The sequence below is a fragment of the Haliotis cracherodii genome, unplaced genomic scaffold (genome assembly GCF_022045235.1).
Source record: "Haliotis cracherodii isolate W230 unplaced genomic scaffold, xgHalCrac1.p SCAF_7, whole genome shotgun sequence".
Taxonomy (NCBI): Eukaryota; Metazoa; Mollusca; class Gastropoda; order Lepetellida; family Haliotidae; genus Haliotis; species Haliotis cracherodii.
Window position 1 is genome coordinate 43,828,858 of NW_027266330.1, and position 24,927 is coordinate 43,853,784.

At 38.9% G+C, this 24,927-nt stretch overlaps 1 protein-coding gene across 1 annotated transcript in view; it reads left to right on the plus strand.

Annotated features, from left to right (window-relative positions):
* Positions 1 to 24,927, plus strand: part of LOC139447195 (uncharacterized) — a 467,168-nt gene that overhangs the window by 116,738 nt on the left and 325,503 nt on the right. Inside the window, exon 5 of the mRNA XM_071228411.1 lies at positions 23,497 to 23,583. Within this exon, the coding sequence (XP_071084512.1) occupies positions 23,497 to 23,583 (87 nt within the window). The remainder of the gene's footprint in view (positions 1 to 23,496; positions 23,584 to 24,927) is intronic.

Below are 24,927 nucleotides of genomic sequence, written 5' to 3' on the forward strand. Positions count from 1 at the left end.
ATAAGGTGTGGAACCAACCGCTCTATGTACCGAATCTACAGTTCTAATAAGGTGTGGAACCAACCGCTCTGTGTACTGAATCTACAGTTCTAATAAGATGTGGAACCAACCGCTCTGTGTACCGAATCTACAGTTCTAATAAGATGTGGAACCAACCTCTTTATGTATCTAATCCACAGTTCTAATAAGGTGTGGAACCAACCTCTTTATGTACCTAATCTACAGTTCTAATAAGGTGTGGAACCAACCGCTCTGTGTACCAAATCTACAGTTCTAATAAGATGTGGAACCAACCGCTCTATGTCCCTAATCTACAGTTCTAATAAGGTGTGGAACAACCGCTCTGTGTACCGAATCTACAGTTCTAATAAGGTGTGGAACCAACCGCTCTGTGTACCGAATCTACAGTTCTAATAAGGTGTGGAACCAACCACTCTGTGTACCGAATCTACAGTTCTAATAAGGTGTGGAACAACCGCTCTGTGTACCGAATCTACAGTTCTAATAAGGTGTGGAACCAACCTCTTTATGTATCTAATCCACAGTTCTAATAAGGTGTGGAACCAACCTCTTTATGTACCTAATCTACAGTTCTAATAAGATGTGGAACCAACCGCCCTGTTTACCGAATCTATAGTTCTAATAAGGTGTGGAACCAACCGCTCTGTGTACCGAATCTACAGTTCTAATAAGGTGTGGAACCAACCTCTTTATGTACCTAATCTACAGTTCTAATAAGGTGTGGAACAACCGCTCTGTGTACCGAATCTACAGTTCTAATAAGATGTGGAACCAACCTCTTTATGTATCTAATCCACAGTTCTAATAAGGTGTGGAACCAACCTCTTTATGTACCTAATCTACAGTTCTAATAAGGTGTGGAACCAACCGCTCTGTGTACCGAATCTACAGTTCTAATAAGGTGTGGAACCAACCGCTCTGTGTACCGAATCTACAGTTCTAATAAGGTGTGGAACCAACTGCTCTGTGTACCGAATCTACAGTTCTAATAAGGTGTGGAACCAACCGCTCTATGTACCGAATCTACAGTTCTAATAAGGTGTGGAACCAACCGCTCTGTGTACTGAATCTACAGTTCTAATAAGATGTGGAACCAACCGCTCTGTGTACCGAATCTACAGTTCTAATAAGATGTGGAACCAACCTCTTTATGTATCTAATCCACAGTTCTAATAAGGTGTGGAACCAACCTCTTTATGTACCTAATCTACAGTTCTAATAAGGTGTGGAACCAACCGCTCTATGTCCCTAATCTACAGTTCTAATAAGGTGTGGAACAACCGCTCTGTGTACCGAATCTACAGTTCTAATAAGGTGTGGAACCAACCGCTCTGTGTACCGAATCTACAGTTCTAATAAGGTGTGGAACCAACCACTCTGTGTACTGAATCTACAGTTCTAATAAGGTGTGGAACAACCGCTCTGTGTACCGAATCTACAGTTCTAATAAGGTGTGGAACCAACCTCTTTATGTATCTAATCCACAGTTCTAATAAGGTGTGGAACCAACCTCTTTATGTACCCAATCTACAGTTCTAATAAGGTGTGGAACCAACCGCTCTGTGTACCGAATCTACAGTTCTAATAAGGTGTGGAACCAACCGCTCTGTGTACCGAATCTACAGTTCTAATAAGGTGTGGAACCAACCTCTTTATGTACCCAATCTACAGTTCTAATAAGGTGTGGAACCAACCGCTCTGTGTACCGAATCTACAGTTCTATTAAGGTGTGGAACCAACCGCTCTGTGTACCGAATCTACAGTTCTAATAAGGTGTGGAACAACCGCTCTGTGTACCGAATCTACAGTTCTAATAAGGCGTGGAACCAACCGCTCTGTGTACCGAATCTACAGTTCTAATAAGGTGTGGAACAACCGCTCTGTGTACCGAATCTACAGTTCTAATAAGGTGTGGAACCAACCTCTTTATGTATCTAATCCACAGTTCTAATAAGGTGTGGAACCAACCTCTTTATGTACCTAATCTACAGTTCTAATAAGGTGTGGAACCAACCGCTCTGTGTACCGAATCTACAGTTCTAATAAGATGTGGAACCAACCGCTCTATGTACCGAATCTACTGTTCTAATAAGATGTGGAACCAACCTCTTTACGTACCGGATCAACAGTTCTAATAAGGTGTGGAACCAACCTCTTTATGTATCTAATCCACAGTTCTAATAAGGTGTGGAACCAACCTCTTTATGTATCTAATCTACAGTTCTAATAAGATGCGGAACAACCGCTCTGTGTACCGAATCTACAGTTCTAATAAGGTGTGAAACCAACCGCTCTGTGTACCGAATCTACAGTTCTAATAAGGTGTGGAACAACCGCTCTGTGTACCGAATCTACAGTTCTAATAAGGTGTGGAACCAACCTCTTTATGTATCTAATCTACAGTTCTATTAAGGTGTGGAACCAACCGCTCTGTGTACCGAATCTACAGTTCTAATAAGGTGTGGAACCAACCGCTCTGTGTGCCGAATCTACAGTTCTAATAAGATGTGGAACCAACCGCTCTATGTCCCTAATCTACAGTTCTAATAAGGTGTGGAACAACCGCTCTGTGTACCAAATCTACAGTTCTAATAAGGTGTGGAACCAACCGCTCTGTGTACCGAATCTACAGTTCTAATAAGATGTGGAACCAACCGCTCTATGTCCCTTATCTACAGTTCTAATAAGGTGTGGAACAACCGCTCTGTGTACCGAATCTACAGTTCTAATAAGATGTGGAACCAACCGCTCTATGTACCGAATCTACAGTTCTAATAAGATGTGGAACCAACCGCTCTGTGTACTGAATCTACAGTTCTAATAAGGTGTGGAACAACCGCTCTGTGTACCGAATCTACAGTTCTAATAAGGTGTGGAACCAACCGCTCTGTGTACCGAATCTACAGTTCTAATAAGGTGTGGAACCAACCACTCTGTGTACCGAATCTACAGTTCTAATAAGGTGTGGAACAACCGCTCTGTGTACCGAATCTACAGTTCTAATAAGGTGTGGAACCAACCTCTTTATGTATCTAATCCACAGTTCTAATAAGGTGTGGAACCAACCTCTTTATGTACCTAATCTACAGTTCTAATAAGGTGTGGAACCAACCGCTCTGTGTACCGAATCTACAGTTCTAATAAGGTGTGGAACCAACCGCTCTGTGTACCGAATCTACAGTTCTAATAAGGTGTGGAACCAACCTCTTTATGTACCTAATCTACAGTTCTAATAAGGTGTGGAACCAACCGCTCTGTGTACCGAATCTACAGTTCTATTAAGGTGTGGAACCAACCGCTCTGTGTACCGAATCTACAGTTCTAATAAGGTGTGGAACAACCGCTCTGTGTACCGAATCTACAGTTCTAATAAGGTGTGGAACCAACCGCTCTATGTACCGAATCTACAGTTCTAATAAGGTGTGGAACAACCGCTCTGTGTACCGAATCTACAGTTCTAATAAGGTGTGGAACCAACCTCTTTATGTATCTAATCCACAGTTCTAATAAGGTGTGGAACCAACCTCTTTATGTACCTAATCTACAGTTCTAATAAGGTGTGGAACCAACCGCTCTGTGTACCGAATCTACAGTTCTAATAAGATGTGGAACCAACCGCTCTATGTACCGAATCTACTGTTCTAATAAGATGTGGAACCAACCTCTTTACGTACCGGATCAACAGTTCTAATAAGGTGTGGAACCAACCTCTTTATGTATCTAATCCACAGTTCTAATAAGGTGTGGAACCAACCTCTTTATGTATCTAATCTACAGTTCTAATAAGATGCGGAACAACCGCTCTGTGTACCGAATCTACAGTTCTAATAAGGTGTGAAACCAACCGCTCTGTGTACCGAATCTACAGTTCTAATAAGGTGTGGAACAACCGCTCTGTGTACCGAATCTACAGTTCTAATAAGGTGTGGAACCAACCTCTTTATGTATCTAATCTACAGTTCTATTAAGGTGTGGAACCAACCGCTCTGTGTACCGAATCTACAGTTCTAATAAGGTGTGGAACCAACCGCTCTGTGTGCCGAATCTACAGTTCTAATAAGATGTGGAACCAACCGCTCTATGTCCCTAATCTACAGTTCTAATAAGGTGTGGAACAACCGCTCTGTGTACCAAATCTACAGTTCTAATAAGGTGTGGAACCAACCGCTCTGTGTACCTAATGTACAGTTCTAATAAGATGTGGAACCAACCGCTCTGTGTACCGAATCTACAGTTCTAATAAGGTGTGGAACCAACCGCTCTGTGTACCGAATCTACAGTTCTAATAAGGTGTGGAACCAACCGCTCTGTGTACCGAATCTACAGTTCTAATAAGATGTGGAACCAACCGCTCTATGTCCCTTATCTACAGTTCTAATAAGGTGTGGAACAACCGCTCTGTGTACCGAATCTACAGTTCTAATAAGGTGTGGAACCAACCGCTCTATGTACCGAATCTACAGTTCTAATAAGATGTGGAACCAACCGCTCTGTGTACTGAATCTACAGTTCTAATAAGATGTGGAACCAACCGCTCTGTGTACCGAATCTACAGTTCTAATAAGATGTGGAACCAACCTCTTTATGTATCTAATCCACAGTTCTAATAAGGTGTGGAACCAACCTCTTTATGTACCTAATCTACAGTTCTAATAAGGTGTGGAACCAACCGCTCTATGTCCCTAATCTACAGTTCTAATAAGGTGTGGAACAACCGCTCTGTGTACCGAATCTACAGTTCTAATAAGGTGTGGAACCAACCGCTCTGTGTACCGAATCTACAGTTCTAATAAGGTGTGGAACCAACCACTCTGTGTACCGAATCTACAGTTCTAATAAGGTGTGGAACAACCGCTCTGTGTACTGAATCTACAGTTCTAATAAGGTGTGAAACCAACCTCTTTATGTATCTAATCCACAGTTCTAATAAGGTGTGGAACCAACCTCTTTATGTACCTAATCTACAGTTCTAATAAGGTGTGGAACCAACCGCTCTGTTTACCGAATCTACAGTTCTAATAAGGTGTGGAACCAACCGCTCTGTGTACCGAATCTACAGTTCTAATAAGGTGTGGAACCAACCTCTTTATGTATCTAATCCACAGTTCTAATAAGGTGTGGAACCAACTGCTTTATGTACTTAATCTACAGTTCTAATAAGATGTGGAACCAACTGCTTTATGTACCTAATCTACAGTTCTAATAAGGTGTGGAACCAACTGCTTTATGTACCTAATCTACAGTTCTAATAAGATGTGTAACCAACTGCTTTATGTACCTAATCTACAGTTCTAATAAGATGTGGAACCAACCTTTTTATGTACCTAATCTACAGTTCTAATAAGATGTTGAACCAACCTCTTTATGTACCTAATCTACAGTTCTAATAAGATGTGGAACCAACCTCTTTATGTACCTAATCTACAGTTCTAATAAGATGTGGAACCAACTGCTTTATGTACCTAATCTACAGTTCTAATAAGATGTGGAACCAACCTTTTTATGTACCTAATCTACAGTTCTAATAAGATGTGGAACCAACCTCTTTATGTACCTAATCCACAGTTCTAATAAGATGTGGAACCAACCTTTTTATGTACCTAATCTACAGTTCTAATAAGATGTGGAACCAACCTCTCTATGTACCGAATCTACATTTCTAATAAGATGTGGAACCAACTTCTTTATGTACCTAATCTACAGTTCTAATAAGATGTGGAACCAACCTTTTTATGTACCTAATCTACAGTTCTAATAAGATGTGGAACCAACCTTTTTATGTACCTACGACATGATATTATAATGGTGACCTGTGATGTAGAGCGAAAGTCTTACAAAGCTTGCTTTGTTTTCTTTAGGGATGCCCATCTCATATTAGGTAACCAAGTTGCTGCACTTTCAATGCCAGTCATATGTTCGAGTGAAGTATTATGGTGTAAACAAACTGCTTGAGTATATACAGCATCATATTTTGTGCGGAGATTCTGTAAATCAGATCGATAACCCACTCAAAACACTGGACTCAACCCATGCAGCTTCACTCAGTATATTTGCTTACACCAAAGAGTTCGCGTTTTATTTAGTCATGATAGAATGGAGATAATCATACTGTGTTTTCAATGTAGAGCTAGGTTACCTGTCGATTTAACCGCGCCAAATTTAACATTTGAAACCTCACGCTGCGCGCTCGTTTCCAAATTCAATTTAGCGCGGTTAAATCGACATGTAACCTAGCTCTACATTGAAAACACAGTATGTTATCTCCAAAGTGTCAAACCATACCTACATTGTTTTCTCCGATGCATGATGCAAGTACATGTGATCTCGTCTTCTTAACATTCACTTACTTCATAAGTGCAGGCGCTAGTCCTGCACCATGACTGTGGAATATATTTATTCTATGAAAAAAAATAATATAATCTAGAAACGCATACAAAAGCAACTCTAGCCAGCTCTAGATAGCTCTATTCCACATAGGGAATATCTGTTGTGCTTCTGTCCTAATGACCATGAGTATTAAATGTGTTCATAAATGTAAAGACGTCGTAAATGCCACTGGTTAACGCTGCTGATGAAGGAGTAAATATTACTCTGAAACATTGTGTTCCTCATAATAAAGTTGCCATCCATTAATTCTCTTCCTTACATGTATGTATGATCCATGTATCTGGTTTCTACTTCGTTTTAAGGAAAGTTATTCCGTTTTCAGTCTAAGACCCCAATAACAGAATCATAAGCTTCTTAAGCACATCAAGCCAAAATGTATTTTCATATATTTAACCCTGAATGCTAAATGTAACAGAGGCTGTGATGGCCACTCTTAATACTCAGCATTTCAGGCATTTACAGACGAACGCAAGTCCTTTGTGTGTATCAATCAGATGAACCGAGGACCAAAATCGGGGTGAATCTAAGAAAACACAATCAGTGTATACAGGCACCACTGGGAATTGCGTTCTCATACGCTACTCCCCATTCCGAAGACTGTTGAGAAACTGATACAAATGCGAACATAAACATTTGTCAATGAATTTCTTATTGATTAATATAGAATAGGTGATGCATCCTTGCGGAAAAAAATACAGTTTTTAAGAACATATCCATGTAAAGCTTTGTACTGTTATGGACCTAGCACCTACATCTCTCTAAATATAACAAGAGGAACAGGCTTAATATAGCTTCAGGTTAGATTGACATACATCCGATATACATGGGGAAGTAACGCATGACAGCATTTCTGATGGGTACATGCAGTGTACCAATATGGCGCCACTTTTGCGGCACTATTGCGGCACTTTCACGGCACTATCACGGCACTTTTGTGCCACTTACGCGAAATTTTGCGCCATTACCTCGCAACTTTCATGGCATTTTCTAGCCACTTTCGCGGTAATATTGCGCCACTTTCAAGTCACTTTCGCGATACTTTCATGGCACTATCACGAACGTATCGCGAAATAGTTTCACGATACAGAAGTGACTTTTGAAATGTAGTGTACTTAATTCATGACATAACTTAAGTGTGTGGTCACGTATGTTTAGGTTACAAAAAGAGATGAGGCTCGAAAACATGTGATGCGGGGATACATGAAACTGTAAAAAGTATCCTGTCTTGTAATTCGTATTCACGAATCACTGAAGACCAGCAGCAAATTGATCATATTTTGTCAAGCACTGGTGTTACTGATCAAATCATGCTGTCAATCACAAATTCATTCAGCTAACATGTCTGAAGTTGTTTAATTTTCCAAAAGTTTAAAATTGGCAACTGAGCCTCTGTAACATTACAGCAACCCGTGTGACCCTCCTTTTATTCATGTCAAGTCAAAGTATTTTTCAATCAGTGAAAGTGAACTATGAATAAATAAATCTTTTGACTTGTCATGGCTTTGTCAAATGTCAATTTGAAGGTCTGTCACTCTGCTTTGTAAATAGTTCATACATTCAGTATATGATATTTTTAACGCAATTTATGTCTGCAATATATATGTTCACCGTCATTGAAAGGGAAATGACCAAGATATTAGGTATTTAATGGAATTGGACTTTCTGTTCAACAGTTGTTTTGCTTTATAGGGATCAAAGATGAATATTCATGGATATTGATGAGGTTAACTGTCACCATGACCACCTGATTTGATGAAGTGAAAATGGTTCAGAATGAAAGGTTCAGTTGGGAATGGTTTGGGGCATTCAGGAAAAATTAGGAATGGGTCTGTCTCTGTTTTTGCATGTCATGCAAACACACAACTGCCTAATTAAAAAATATAACAGTTATCAATTTAATTTTAACCAACAGACGTTCGTTAATCAGCCACAGTCAAAATTAACATGGCCAATTGTCACATTAAGTAGTATAGGTAATGATGGTTCTGGCTCACTTCCACTGGAGCTGGATTCATATATCTATACTGCTACTACAGGTAGCATTTTTTATGTGTAAATGACTATGCGATTCAACGATAGTCATGATTTGTATTAAACGAAACATCAATATTAATTAATAATGAATCAAATTTACTATAGCCCACGAGGATATTGGAAAGGTGTAGGAGCAATAAAAAAATTAGCCACCGCGGCTAAGGTATCTAAAGATGTGGCCAAGGATTGGTTAAAGAAACAAGCGTTGTGGCAAATATATTTACCGGCACCGCGTTATATACCGAGGAAGAAGTTTGATATTTCTACAACGAATGAAGTTCATCAGGCTGACCTCTTGTTTCTTCCCCACGATAAGGTAAAACTCAAAACGTATAAATACGCTTTAACAGTAGTGGATGTGGCTAGTCGATACAAAGAGGTTGAGCCATTAACATCGAAAGAATCAACAGAAGTAGCTAATGCACTGAGCCGCATATATAAACGCGGACCACTAAAATGGCCTAAGCTATTTCAAGTAGATCCCGGTCGCGAGTTTATGGGATCGGTAACTAAACTGTTAACAAAGCACGACGTCAAAATCGTCCGTGGTGAAAGAGAGGCCCACCGCAGTCAAGCTATCGTCGAAAGATTTAACAGGACATTAGCGGAACGTTTGTTTGGCTATCAGTATGGGATCGAAATGAAATCCGAGCGATTGAGATCAACCGAATGGGTGACACGATTATCAGCCGTTGTATCAGCGCTGAATAATGAAGTGACGAGATTAATCGGGAAGAAACCATCCGATGCGATTAAAATGAAATCGGTGACTTCCGAATCTTCAGCACCGAGGAGAGGCAAAGAACGAAAACTTCCGGATAGAGTAAGGGTAAGATATTTATACCAGCCCGGTGAACTCGAAGGAGGCCTACGTCGCGCAACCGATCCCATATGGTCCCTTAAGACGTATAACATTAGTCGATTGGTTACGAAAGAAGGAGAGCCTATTCTTTATTATCTTCAAGATGGACCGGGTGGGGCATTTGTACGAGAAGAGTTGTTCATAGTTCCCGACGGTACGGTATTACCACCATAACCATAAGCATAGGTAGTTACACCATCATTATCAATCCATCTCTTTGTATCTAAGGGGGATAATGATGTCTTGTTCATTCTTAATCCATATATCCTATGATTGTAACTTCTTAAAGAGTTCATCTCGTGTTTGAACGTTCTACCGTTGAATAATGATTCTTTATACTGTTCGTGTTTGATATGCTTTTTTACAACATACATTTTAACACCCTTGGCTTTTCTTATCTCCCCATTATCGGACTTCTTTATAGAATACATCTTAGGTCTTAATCCTACATACTCCGCTATAGGAGTCCCAGCACATTCATCCTTCATCTTACCTAATACCTTTTTATTTACAACGCTGTGCAGTGGATTATCTTTTGGGTAATCGCTCGTGTCATACATATCTATTTTTTCTGCCATATCTTTATACACATCCTCGGTTTGTATTTCCATCAACAAAGAATCTGTGTCGGTATATAGCACCTCGCATCTATTGCCGTATTGCTTCTTAAGTTCGTTGTAATAAAAGTCATACATTAAGTGTTTTGACAAGTCGAGAATACTCATACTGACGTACACCGGTCTGTTGAATTTTATATTACTCTTCTGCATATGCAACGCGGCTAAGTCGTTATCGAATATCTTGCTTCTGTTAAAAGCCGGACTGGCTATAAGTTTCCTGAGTCTTTCTTCCTCATTAGATCTGACTAATTTAACATCAACACGCTTCCTTAGATTCTCCATAGTTTTACCGAATACCGAGTTATTCATGAGCTTATACAGATTCTTTTCGAAATCGCTGGTAGCTATCTTTCTTAAATCTGTGTTCAACCTTATATAGGGTTCCATCCAAGGGCTTTGATCAAACTTTAGAACTCTGTGTATTTTCTTAAGTTTCATACCTAACGATAGATATAACTGGAGATTTCTGTAGTGAACTATATATTTTGTCTTATCCATCAAATTTGGTACGAGTTTTTCTACGTTAGCTAACCTACTATTACCCATCAATGAACGTTGATATTCCGACATCCAGTCTTTCTTAACCATTAATCTTTCGGGAGCTAGCGGATAACTGTTATGATCTTTATGTAAGGAACTCGGATATTCTAGGTCAACTTCTAGTATGTACCCTTTATTCTCATCATTATTATTGATATCATTCACATTGACCCATTCAAAACCACCCGTGGGTAAAGGTTGACTCATAGCCCATCCTTACAAATTGTTAGCGTCGAGATATGATATGTGCGTGTCGGGTTTACTCGGATCGTATCCTTCCACTAATTTATTATTAGCCTTGGAATACCTTTTCGCAGCCATCGATATACCCCCTCTTAATCCTTTCTCAATAAACACGTGCATATCGTAATCTGTGAGTAGTTTTAGTTCTACACCGGTCTTCTTCAACAATGCATCCCACGATAGTCCGGGACTAGAATAGTACCATGCCGGGTCCAAGCCGTATTGTTTTAAACACGTCTTTCTAAATATCTCGAATATATCGGCGAGTAACAGTACATCGGTTTTTAAGTACAGATCGTGATAATCGCCTAAATTCTTACAACCTAATTTATCCAAGACCGTCAGAGCGTGTTCATAATCGGCATCAGTTATTCTAGATTCTGTTAAGTTACTATAGAATGATTCGAGGGGTGGTAATTCAGTTTCTTCGAATCTAGACCAATCATCCATATATTCGTAAGGATATACACCTTTTCTCAGCAGCAAATGACGAGTTATCTTATCGGTATATTGATTTGTTATAGCGAAGTCATCGGGATTGTTCGCTTTAGCTAAATTGTCCAGGGAAGATAACAGAAACTGTACGGAGTCTATGAATCTAAGCCCATTACTTTGCTTTATTCTAGATTTCCCATCCTTGTCCCTATAATGTATTGGTTTAGTCAACGAGAACGAAATGTATTTTTCCATATTGTTAGGAATGCACGTTAAACCGCCTTCGGTCTTTGAGATAGCTTGCATAATGAGATGTGAATCGTATCCTCTAAGGTTATGAAACACAACGGGGATGGGTATTGTTTGAGCATTCATTTTTAGTTTCAAGTTACACTCGTTATGAGTGGCTCCGCGATAATTACCCGTGACGTGACAATGATCTCTTACCGAATCCCCATCCAGGGGTTTATTACAAACGTGACAACTCGTTGACTTCTTGTGGGCCCTCCAATCATCTATCGTCATACGCATGGGTTTCTTACATGATAATTTTTCCCTGATTATTCTCTCTTCGTTTTGTATATATTCTAGGAACTTTCCCGCTGCATCGGGACCTCTGTAAATCACGGGAGTGTTTGTTTTCCCATCATACCTTACAACTATATATCCAAACCCACAAGGAATATGTTCTTGAGTTTTGTACGTAAAACTACTATCATTATTGCGTTCGGTATTTTCTATGGGTTTGATAAGCGCTTCGAAGTCGGCGTAAATTACGTACGGTACTGGCATCTGATTACAATAATGTTCAAATTTTAATATATTTTTTCCCTCTTTAGGCATATCGATCCTGATAGCGGTCTGTCCAACACCTCTACAGTCTTCTTTATGCGCTTCTAATAGATCTTGTCTGCTGTACCCATGCAGGCATCTTTCGCAGAAATATTTCTTTCTAGCATGTTTTGTTTGATCGTATAATAGCCTGTTTAAACTCTTTATCCACGTATAATGATATTTTCCATCTTTTTCGATCAGAAATGAATTGATTCTGGGAATATGTTCCGGAGCGGAGCTTATCCTGTGTACAACAATTCCTTTAGAATGTCCGAAAACATTTATAGCTAAATTATTTTGCTTTTCCACCTTATCAATTTGTAATATTGGTGTGGGTTCGTCTATACCATCGAAGTTGAGTCCATCGTTTTGGGGATAGCTAGAAGGTCTATCCGGATTTTTGTCTACGGGGAACAATGCAGATCTTATCATCATTCTTAAACAATCATCGGATTTATTTTTTACGTTAATTATGGCTTTTTTCTTTTTATAATACGGGGGTAAATCTATATAAGATCCACCTTTGAAAGGCATGTAATTTGCTATATCTAAATATAAACTATCGATTTTATCCACACCCCAACCCGAACCTCTATTAGTCCAGCGTTCTAAAGTTTCCTGTATCCTCTGAATTGATGTATCTAATGATGCGTCTATAGTATCGGATTCGGTTATAACTTCTTGATTGCTACGGAAATATGGTTCGGTATATTCGACGCTATCGTCTGCGTTACTTTTACTCAATGTCATTTTAATCGTCAGCTGGTATTTTATACTTTGTAAATCATCTAATTCCTCGTTAATTTTACTCGATATGATGGGCTTAATATCGTTAACATCCATGTTGGAATTAATATCCATCTTCCAACCTCTTAGATATTTACCAACGCCGGCGGATGTGGGTACAAATATTAATTCTTGTTGTTGTTGATTAACATTATCATTATCATCATCATTATCATCATTATTATTATCTAGTAAGGCGATCAATTCAGCTCTTCTCATTCGAGAATAACCTCTCAGCCCACTGTTTCTCGCTCGAACTTTGAGTTCTCTAACAGTCAGGGGTCTGTTGTATTCTAAACCGAGTAAGGTAATCAATTCAGCTTTCCTCATACGAGAATATCCACGTAGACCACGTTGCTTTGCCATAGCCTTCAACTCTCTGACAAAAACCATAGTGGTTGAATGGTATATGCAAAATGAAACAAATGTCTAATTGGTTGTTTTCATATATCTAAATACGTATTCTCCCCAACCTATTCCTCTCATTGATGTAATCTCTCTTCCTAGCATAAATAATCTGATTCCTGACCCTATCAGCACCGTGTTTCTTACATAAACAATAACGACCTTTGACCCCTATCCCGCATTCAGAACACGTATAGTTTATGTGTGCACGCTTGATGTAATAATTGTGTATACCCCAGTAAATTTCAACACAGCGTCTATTACATAGAGTCGTCTTCCCCATGAGTGTAAACTTGCAGTTATTCATGGTATATACATCTATCATATCATTTGTCTAAATGCAAATCACATCTACACTAGTGTATAGCTGAAAATCAATAGAGCAGATAACCCCATAATCACAAATGTGACCTCTCGGTCTTTCTGAGCCTCTGACGGTGTATAAAACTGACTCATTGTTGGTAATCATGCATGGCGGATTCGACATCCTTAAACATTTGAATTGAATGTCCTTCCTTAACCAGTTGTTCATGAATAAAGTCTAATCTCTTCATTCTCTAATGCGTATATTGTAACTGAGCTGCTTGGTATTGTTCTAATGCTTTATTATGTCGTTTACGCTCCTCTTCAACTTCTTTAGCATTTGATTCCCTCATACTGGAAAATAAATAATTACTCCCAGAAAAAGCTAGAGCATTAACAACAGCTCCACCGACCATCATCGCAATTGATGCCATAGTATATGAATATAAAATATTCAAATGTTTAATTACTTCATTATGTCTTCCGGGATAAGTCCTTGTTTGATGAGCATATCCTTCGTTGCCATTGCTAATCCAATATCCAGAACCATCATACCTATATCAAATCCATTAAAATCAAGCTTGGGAGGTGTGGCTTTAGTAATCATTTTAGCCATACGGGCATAGCCAATGGCCAAGCCGGTGACCACCGCTGAATGATACGTCGCGTTTACCAACATTTTACCGTCTGTAACTGGAGTAGTCATGCTTCTTATAGCATTATATGAGGACTAACCTCTAATTGAACTTGTTGTTGCGGCGGGGGTGACGTTTTCTCTTCTCCGGTCTTATAAAAGAAACATACAGCCGCTATACCAGCAACTCCTACTAGTGCCCATGTTTTAATCGGATTTGAATTATTTATTAATTTTGCTTTTCGCGCCAGCCCTCCCTTTCTTCCTGCAGCTATTTTTGGGGGGTTCTTAGTAACTCTGGATTTTAGTATTTTCTCATTCACTTGTGGTTCCGTTTCCGCAATCTGTTGTTCCGTTTCCGCAATCTGTTGTTGCGTTTCCGCAATCTGTTGTGGTGTCACCTGTTGTGTCTCCATTATTATTAAGTGGGCACGTATGTTTAAATTGACAATACCTAGCCGTTATTAAAGCTGTGGTGAACGGAGCTAAAAACATTCCGAATCTATGATAAAACTCACAGCTCATTGAGCTTATAGCGTGTTTGATGAATGGGTCTTTCTCTAGAGATTCGCATAAATACATGCGATGTTCTGCCGGGATGGGGAGAAACATACTAGCTACGACTGTGTATAGTTGTAATATAGACGACCCTATAGTTTTAGTCATGGTAGCTCCCAGTCTAGACTCGTAACGCGCGTACAGTTTTTTAATCTCTTCGTCGGTCATGTTATCAGTTTTTTCGATGGTATAATTTTCTCCCAAATATTGGGAACATTTTCCACCGGCTACCAAAGCCGCGAGTCTTTCTCTATGTTTATCTAAAGATTTATCTACATTTTGATGTGTATGTTGATCTGCATCAGATTCTTTGAGCATTTGTTCGATGAGTTCGTCGCATTCCATAATGTAATACCTAAGGAGATATTTAAGTCTAACATAATATAATATGACATATCCAATACATCCCGTAATAATGAACTGTTGCGAAAGAATGATGATTTCGAACCACATTTTATGTAATATTAACCGCTAATGTTCAATTTGCTACAATTTTGCTATATTTTTGCTATAATTTTGCTACATTTTGCTAAGCAATTGCATAAGCAGCTGGTTGATCGGTTTTTAATACGAGTTTACAGTGCTTCATTGCCGCTAACACTTTTCTGACTTTGTCACGTTCACCCTTGGTATAAATGACGTCATTTTCGCGTAAACATTCCTCGAATGAATCTCGGTCTTTGCAATGAAACAGCGCTACCCATTTGGTCTGCTCTCTGAGATCTTTCAGGACAGAGTTGTATTTTTGAGTAAGTACCCAAACGCTATGTTGAGTATGACGTCCGGAGAATGCTAAATACGAAAGCATATCCTTCTTTTTTGTTAATTCTTTACTCGCGCTGCAGTCGTCTATTACAAAAAGGGTTGATTCTCCTTTGTATTTTTCGTGACATACTCGGAGACAGTCTTGTAAACAATCGCCCGGATCGACTCTGTGTACCCCGTCGTCATTCATTACCCAATCTCTCGATAAGTATGTTTTATTAACGCTTATAGTCGGGCACAGAATAATAATATGATCGAAAACGTCCCGATAATGACTTTCTAAAATATCTAGAATAAAGGCTGTTTTTCCGCAGCCCGTTTGCCCGCATATGATAGCGCAGTGCGGATCTTTAGGTAAAAGATTATCAATAGATTGCTTGCACGAATCTCCCATTCTGTATATTAAGTTGCGCATCCATAATCACGTACAATTATATGTTTAATTTACCAGCCGATTCCTGAAGCTTTGTTATCTGTATGGTAACACCCTCGCTAGCATTTTCTATTCTCCTCCCACTGCCGTGTAATTGGTCATCGTCTGTTGTTCGCATGTCGAGCCATAGCGCGTACTTCGTGGTTAGGTATTCACCCATCGATACACTCCCGAGAGACAGATCTTTCACGACCGCGTTAACTTCTGAAGAACGTTTTATAGAAGGAAGTTTTTTAATCTCATCCCACTGGTGATACGCTAGCATTCCTTGGCTATATAGTTGATTAGGAACGCCCTCAATAGTCAATTCTACTTTCGTAATCTTGGGATTGTAGAACTTCTCGGTATTTCTTTTAAACGCATTGGAGGGGTCCTCGAACAACATTAAAATACCCTTCAACGACCTCGTCGGGACGTTTAGATTGATATTCCACATCGTATCTTTTTTGTCCCTCGTGATCTTTCGATGTCGCAGCACGCGATCGTACAAAATGGCTAAACTTCCCGAATACTGGTTACGAATTTGTCTGGCTAATTCGGGATCCGTTATCATATCGTACTCGAGCGAGATATTGTCAATGGAATAGCTAGCATCTTCAGCAGCTCTGATTACTCTGCTGTAGTCGTTAAAAGTGAGTTCGAATTCTAACCTATCTCCTAGGGATGCTTGATAAAAGGGCATGTGGGAATCTAGTAATTCAAAGTCTAGGGGAATATAGAATCTGTTACCTAATGCGTCGGCAACGGCGTTATCTTTTTCGTTGGTATCAACACCATTAGAAGCACCTACGCGCAGTCTCAATGTGTTCTTATTACAAATTCCTTGGTACTGTAAGTTTTCCCGCTCTTTATCCGTTCTCCAGAGATCCATGTAACAATAGTATACATCGCTATCGTCGATACTCAAAACCTCATTACCGCTAATTTTAATGACGATTTTCTTGACGATAGCACGACCTAAGTTCTGAACGGGCTCCCTGTTAACGTCGGCAGAAGTCAAAACAATCGTAAATGCTAGTCGGACAGTTCCCGGAACTAACACATCGTGTGCGCCGAGATTAGGAAAGCGAACCAGAAGCGTATGATTCGTAAATGATGCCCTTTTACAATCAGCCGTTGATGATTATTACGATACATTAAAAGAAGATAAAAATTATGTTATTCCAATAGGTCGTGACTATTCAAAGTTTATGCTAGATAATAAAGGAACATTGCGACTGCGTGACTCTCCGCACATTGATCTGATGCATTATAGTACTCGTAAGCCCCTAGCCTTGTCTACTATAGCTGGTAAACATAGCCGCGAGTTTGTTCGTGATAAATTAGGTTTTGTAGAATAACGACGACTTCCCGCGAAGACTACTAAGGCTCTTCAGACTATGAGGAAAGAACTCGTTAATACAGATGATTTGGAAGCTTCCTCGATGGTGGCCTCGAACGGACTCGGAGAAATCTTAGATACCTATTACGATAATTCCACGGCCAGTGTACCACATTCAGAGTTCAGTATTAGGGAATTACGAGGTCTTGACAAGGCAATGCAAACTATGCGGGGAGAACTCAATAATACAGCCAAGCTATCCGAAATCGACAAACATATAGCTCAAGAGAAAACAAAACTCGAACAGGCGGGCGATGAATTCAGTAGACGCCGCGTTGCTGAAAGATTGCGTAACCTAGAAGAGGAAAGATTGGCCCGCATCGAGGCTGCTTCCAGTAATAGAAAGGCACTTCGTTCGCAAATCAGTCGTATTCGAGAAACTATCGATCAAGTCCTCAACGATGATACTACACTGGCCGATAAAATTAAAACATTGTTCAGAGAACAGGGAATAACAATTGCCAGTATTTTAACCGCGTTGGGATTTATTATATCGACTTTGACTCTCTCGTTAACAGGTAGTAGCGGAGGATCACCGCCTAACGATAAAAACGGTATAAAAGAGTGGATAAAAAAGCATTTAAAAGCATTAGGTTCAGCACTGGGAAAGCTAGCTGAGAAAGCCGCGGACGCACTTCCCGGTATAATAGGGAGTGTTGTTTCCTGGCTATTGAATTTATTAGCTAAGACCACCACTTGGCTTAGTCAAAATTTGTGGGGGTTGATCGTAGCAATTGCAGGGCTGTTGTACGTATTCGCTAAAGACTATTTAACCACCAAATCATGAGTAAACCAACCGAGACTCCACCCACTACAAGCGCTGTTTTTTCATCGATATGTTGTTGATTTTTAGCCGCAATATGCGGTGACACTTGTGCATCAGTAGATGTCTGTGAAACATGTGGTGTTTGTGGCTTGACTATTCCCTTTTCACATGTGATCGTTTGAGTTATTAATTCGACGTTCATATCTGAATTTATACCTGGTTTTTGTTGATCGGTAGCGATAACAATTTGATTATTATAACCTATCACTTGACCGATCTTAAGTTCCATATTGCTCGGAGACATGTATAGTCCCGGTGCATAAACGTAGTCCACATTTGGATCGAGCGTACTGTAATGCATCTTGAAAACGCTTTATAGACGATGGTATGTCAACTGGCGAATTAATGGCGTCCTCCACGTTTGCTACAAACTGTTTTTGTGCATCGAGCGCCGTCCCAGAACCGATAATGGACGTTCGTGTTTGAGATTGCGCTCCGAGAATTGCCCATACATAAGTTCTTATCGATTCATTAACTCTTACAAATCCTGGATTAGTAAAATTGTTTTCCGTTTTATCATTAAGAAATTCATTCCAAGCGTCTGCGGTATCGTTCATTTGTATAAATTTTTTAACAATATAAAGTAACCCACTCTTAAAACTCATAATATCCCCTCTCCAATCATTACTATAAAGTTCCCAGCCATGATACCAATGACCGACTTTATACCGATAATCATACATTCTTGAGTAAAGTTTGCTGGCCTGCCGCAACTTATAAAAATTAAGACCAGGTTTATGAAGTTCTCTATATACATAATCGCTTTCTTCTTTGACGGATTTATTTTCCTCTGTGTAAGGAACACCTAGACCATGGTTTGCTCCTTTAATGCGCCAATCTTTACTCGTAGAAACATTAAATTCCTGACAAATACGCTCATACGCGGACCTATCATAATTATTATTTGTGGAATTCCACGCTCGATCCTGCGGTAATGGAGCACTAATTTCTTTAAGTATACGTCTAATCTGATAGTACACGTGAAATGACATAACAGACTTATTCAGTTCAAATCCTGGAGCGTAAAGAGATACGCCACATCCCGTTGTGGCACACCATATAACAAAGTTTAACTGATTCTGCCAAAATTGCATCGGATTGTGAAACCAATCGTGCACCATTTTATCGCTAGTTGCCGTGACCCTGTACTTTTCAAAGATATCGGGGAATTTAACTAAAAATTCAGCACCAGAGACAGTTACTATAATCGATTGATTAGTAATGTATCTCGATTTCATATTTAAGTTATGATATAGTATCATTGTATATTTAATATGTATGTTACACTCCTGGGAATAACAAATGGTCAGTCTATTCAACTGCTTCGTACTATCGATAACTCGGATGGACAAGTCGAAGTCGCTCTCTGCGATGTAACGTATTACCCACGATGGACCAATATAAGTGCTGCAAAAGATAATAATAAGATATTTATAAAAGAAGAAATTAACCCCATTACTATACCTGATGGGTATTACAGCGTATGCTCACTCAATGATGAAATTTTTAAGCCTAATGGAATGAGTCTCACACAAAATGAGGCGACTGGGACAGTGAAATTCTACACTGGAGAAAAAGGTACAATTTATTTTTATGATAACTTACCAGTTACACTTGGATTTATTCTTAATACGGGAATTATGAGAACCAACGAAGCACGACAGGGAGATACATTACCCGATTTAGTTCCCTATAAAGAGCTGTGCATCCATCTTGATCAAATCAGTACAACGGATAATATTCAACTAGAAAGTCCTTCAACTCTGCTCAGAAGTGTTCCAGTGGAAAATGAAAAATATAATAGCGGTAGAACGGAATCTTTCTCGTTATTACAATATAAAAAGTTAAAGCGGGGTATTATTTCAGACCTCAAAATTTCTGTATTAGATGTAAAACACCAACCTGTACATATAGGATACTTAAGTGTAACACTCCATATTATAAATAATGGTTGATTCGATATTTAAGTTATGATATAGTATCATTGTATATTTAATATGTATGTTATACTCCTGGGAATAACAAATGGTCAGTCTATTGAACTGCTTCATACAATCGATAACTCGGATAGACAACTCGAAGTCGCTCTATGCGATGTAACGTATTACCCGCGGTGGACCAATATAAGTGCTGTGAAAGATAATAATAGGATAGATCTAGTAACCTCACGTGGTAATATCAAATCCATTACTATACCTGATGGGTATTACAGCGTATGCTCACTCAATGATGAAATTTTTAAGCCTAATAGAATTAGTCTCACACAAAATGAGGCGACTGGGACAGTAAAATTCGACCATGATGACCCAAATATAGTTTTATTGGACCGATCACCTACACTTGGATTTACACGCTTAGTTGGTACAATATACAAGTTACCAGATCAGGAGGTTAAATTACCCAATTTAGTTCCCTATAAAGAGCTGTGCATCCATCTTGATCAAATAAGCACGACGGATAATATTCAACAAGAAAGTCCTTCAACTCTACTCAGAAGTGTTCCAGTGAAAGATGAAAAATACAATAGCGGTAGAACGGAATCTTTTTCAACATTACAATATAAAAAATTGAAGCGGGGTATTATTTCAGACCTCAAAATTTCTGTATTAGATGTAAAACACCAACCTGTACATATAGGATACTTAAGTGTAACACTCCATATTATAAATAATGGTTGATTCCATATTTAAGTTATGATAAAGTATCATTGTATATTTGATATGTATGTTACACTCCTGGGAATAACAAATGGTCAGTCTATTGAACTGCTTCGTACTATCGATAACTCGGATGGACAAGTCGAAGTCGCTCTCTGCGATGTAACGTATTACCCACGGTGGACCAATATAAATGCTGCAAAAAGAAATAATGAGATAATGATAATATCCTCACCACGTGGTACTGCTAAATCCATTACTATACCTGATGGGTATTACAGCATAAGCTCACTCAATGATGAAATTTTTAAGCCTTATGGAGCTAGTTTCACACAAAATGAGGCGACTGGGACACTGAAATTCAATCATAATGAAAGAATATCTTTATTTGACCTATCACCTACACTTGGATTTACACGCTTAGTTGGCACAATTAAAAAGTTACCAGATTTAGTTCCCTATAAAGAGTTGTTCATCCATCTTGATCAAATAAGCACGACGGATAATATTCAACGAGAAAGTCCTTCAACTCTGCTCAGAAGTGTTCCAGTGAAAAATGAAAAATACAATAGTGGTAGAACGGAATCTTTCTCGTTATTACAATATAAAAAATTAAAGCGGGGTATTATTTCAGACCTCAAAATTTCTGTATTAGATGTAAAACACCAACCTGTACATATAGGATACTTAAGTGTAACACTCCATATTATAAATAATGGTTGATGCATCAGGCCCTGGAACGATAAGACATTGTAATACAATTGCGCTTTCCGATCTCGGAGACACAGAAGGATTTGATAAACCCTGTACCAATGGTAAGTTCTACGCTTTACACTTACACGATAATGTATACAAGCGGAAAGAAGTCACATTCACGGGTAATCTAGAAGATTTAAGCGATGTCGACGTTAGTAGACTCCTTAAAACCACTCCGTACAATATTATTTACAACAGTGAGAATAAATGGACTATGGTCGAAGCAAACATCAAGTGGCTGCTGAATATCGCCATTACCCCACCTTATACGATGATGGGTAAGGGACATAATTTAACTAAGATAATAAATAGTGGCATCGTACTCGCGGCCTATATCCCGTCAAAACGAAAAAGTGTGTTAGTCACTCCCCTGCCTGAAAAACCAGGTCATATGTTATATAGTCGTCCGGCAATCCAAAATGTTAGTTTAAATTTGGTTACAGAATTCGATGATATTAAAGTTAACTTGAGTGCAATACCTAATATTTCTACGCTTATTATTGAAGTCTTGTTCGGAGATGCAGCGGTAGATGCCTTCGAAATATTACCAGGTGTATCGATTAAATGGCTCAAGAAACACGAGCGTCAACGTTGCAGTATTATTCATGTCGGTGCATCACCCGTTACAACCCTCGAGGGGGTTCAAATTATTAAAAGTGACAGAATTTCTCTTACTAAGATATTCTTACCGTATAATATACATTTGATAAGGTTGATGTATTCTATCAAAACATTTAAGCAAGACCAATTAAAGACTATTATATATTCGTAATATACACTATGAGTTTATATCCAGCGCTCGATGAAAAGATGGAAACTGTTGATGGATTTCGATTACATCAAATAAGCGACATAAAACATCGAATAGAAAAGGATAGGGAGTTGAGACTTGGATTGTATAAAAAGTATCGCAGAGCCGTGAATGCTCTGGACCGAGTTGACACCGCTCTTGTAGTGGCTGGCATGGGACTCGGTGTAGCCGGTGTCGGTTTACTATCAACTATAATCGCCGCGCCTATCGTGCTCGGCATGGAAATAACCGGCGGAGTCTCGGGACTGGCAGGAATAGTGATAAAATTCATTTCTCGTAGGTTGCAAAAGAAAGCATTAAAACACGATAAGATTCGAATACTCGCCGAAGCAAAGTTGAACAGCATTGAGGATCATATTTCGACAGCAATGGCCGATTGTAAGATATCTGAGGATGAGTTTCGTTTAGTGCTGTCGGAACTCACCAAATACAACGTAATGAAGCAGGAGATTCGATCAAAATCTCGTAAGACCAGTGGTATTAGCGAAGATGATAAAAAAAAGTTCATAGAACAAGGGAGGCAACAAGCGCGTCAATTATTCCGTGCCAAAACCAAAGAACTGGTTGGAGATTAAAAATAAATTGCTTACTATCGTGTGATTACATTTAGACAAATGCTTACATAAATATATAATAATGGAAAAAACTATTAAATGGAGAGAATTACCACAAGGTTTTTATTATATCAGTGATGTCAAACCAACCAAATACGGTAATCAATTGTTTCTTATCAATTTACAAGAAGAGTGTAGTTATATAGTCTGGTCTCCTAGTAAAATGAATGAAGAACTTAATAAAAATGTTGAATATCGCTTTATCGATAAAAATAATGAAGAATATTTTTATTACCATTTAGACTCATCTAAAGCAATGATTTGGCCCCAGGTATTGGTGAGCTGGAGTCAATTTAGTTTAATCTCATGACTATCGTTGATTCGCATAGTCATTTACACATAAAAAATGCTACCTGTAGTAGCAGTATAGGTATATGAATCCAGCTCCAGTGGAAGTGAGCCAGAACCATCATTACCTATACTACTCATTACAATGACCATACTGGCCTCTGACTTTTTAAACAAATATTAATTGAGATCAAATTTATGTGATACCAAATTGTTTTCTGTGCAAGAATATTGCAATGGGTTTATGACATTATCTGCAGCTGAGAATGGTCACAGTCCTCAATAATCACTCTGTATTTTCAGTGTCAGAGGCATACAGTGATATTGGCCAACAAACAACGAGCAGGATTCTTTATTGGAGATGGAGCAGGTGTTGGGAAAGGGCGCCAGGTAACCAGGCATTTTCTCTCCTCTTTTTTTTTGTCGCAGAAAGGTAATGTCAGGGAATCTTTTCTCAGCTGTTCCTAGTCTCGAGAAACACGTCTTTGTGGTTTATGTTCTCCATAGAGCTTGTCAACAGAGGTGACAAAATGGATCAGGTGTTCAGGTTTGGTGTCATGGTTGATTGCTTGTTCTCTCCCCCGGATGGTGTTGGATGTTCAATATCAAGCAGTTTGATTCTGGTCCAGACTTCATTTTTTACTGGTTGCCATGTTATAGTATAGATAACATAAATATTGCTGAATATCTTTACACAACAAACTAAACACTTTCAATCACTCAAAGTTTGCCTGGGCAATTTCAATTCACAGTTTAGAAAAAGTTTGGTAATTGAATTTAACAATTTCTCTAGGAACATAACAATTCTAAAATTAGGGCAAAAAAATGCATATCTTCCCGAGTAATGGGCCATCAAGTCGAAATACTTGGACAGGTATATTTTCTTTCACTGTATTTTAGAGGTACAAAGAACATTATGCATTGAACTCCACTACATTTGTTTTAATCTGTTTTTTTTTTAATCTAGCTTTGGCACATGTACCATGTTGTAGTCAAACGTATAAAATACACATATTTTAACTCCTTGATGCATTTACTGCTTGTTCGATTCCACCTCTCGTATCACTCGGGTTTGCTTCACACAAAATGGTGGCGCCCAGTCAGGACATTCTGATCGATAATCAAGATCTATATTGTGATAAAAGGGGTCTTACATCTTGCAATGCATCAAATCACATGAGCACCTTGATTAATAACATGAAAAGATTCGGAAAATATCTGCTGACAACGAGTTGGCAGTGCACATGCTTTGCAAATCCTGCAATCGACGAAAATCTGCACGACAGTTTACGAACCGGATTTCGATTTCGGTGCGCGATTTTGATTGGAGTATGCATAGACTCGTTAGTCCAGCCAAAATGTAACTCCATAATACCAGCCTAGTTCGGCAAGGGTGGAAAAAATAAGACTTTTACAGTCAGTTAACTCTCTTGCCTCGGGAAGATGTGCTTGTTCTTGACAAAGAGAAAGAGCTGTGTGGGGTTTTGCTGAAGAAGAAGTTGTTCTAACTAGCTGAGTGGCCAACCCTATCACACAGCGCCCATGTGACCATGGAAGGGGTGACGTCACTGATCAGCACATAACTGCTGTCACCCATAAAAGGAAGACTCTCACGATTTTCATTGAATCCTTTCTGTGTTGATAACTCTAGTGATTTTTCTTGCTAACTATATTGTGCATACGGTTTGTGTTTTCATATCTTTCGTATGATTTACGCCATATCATATCATGATT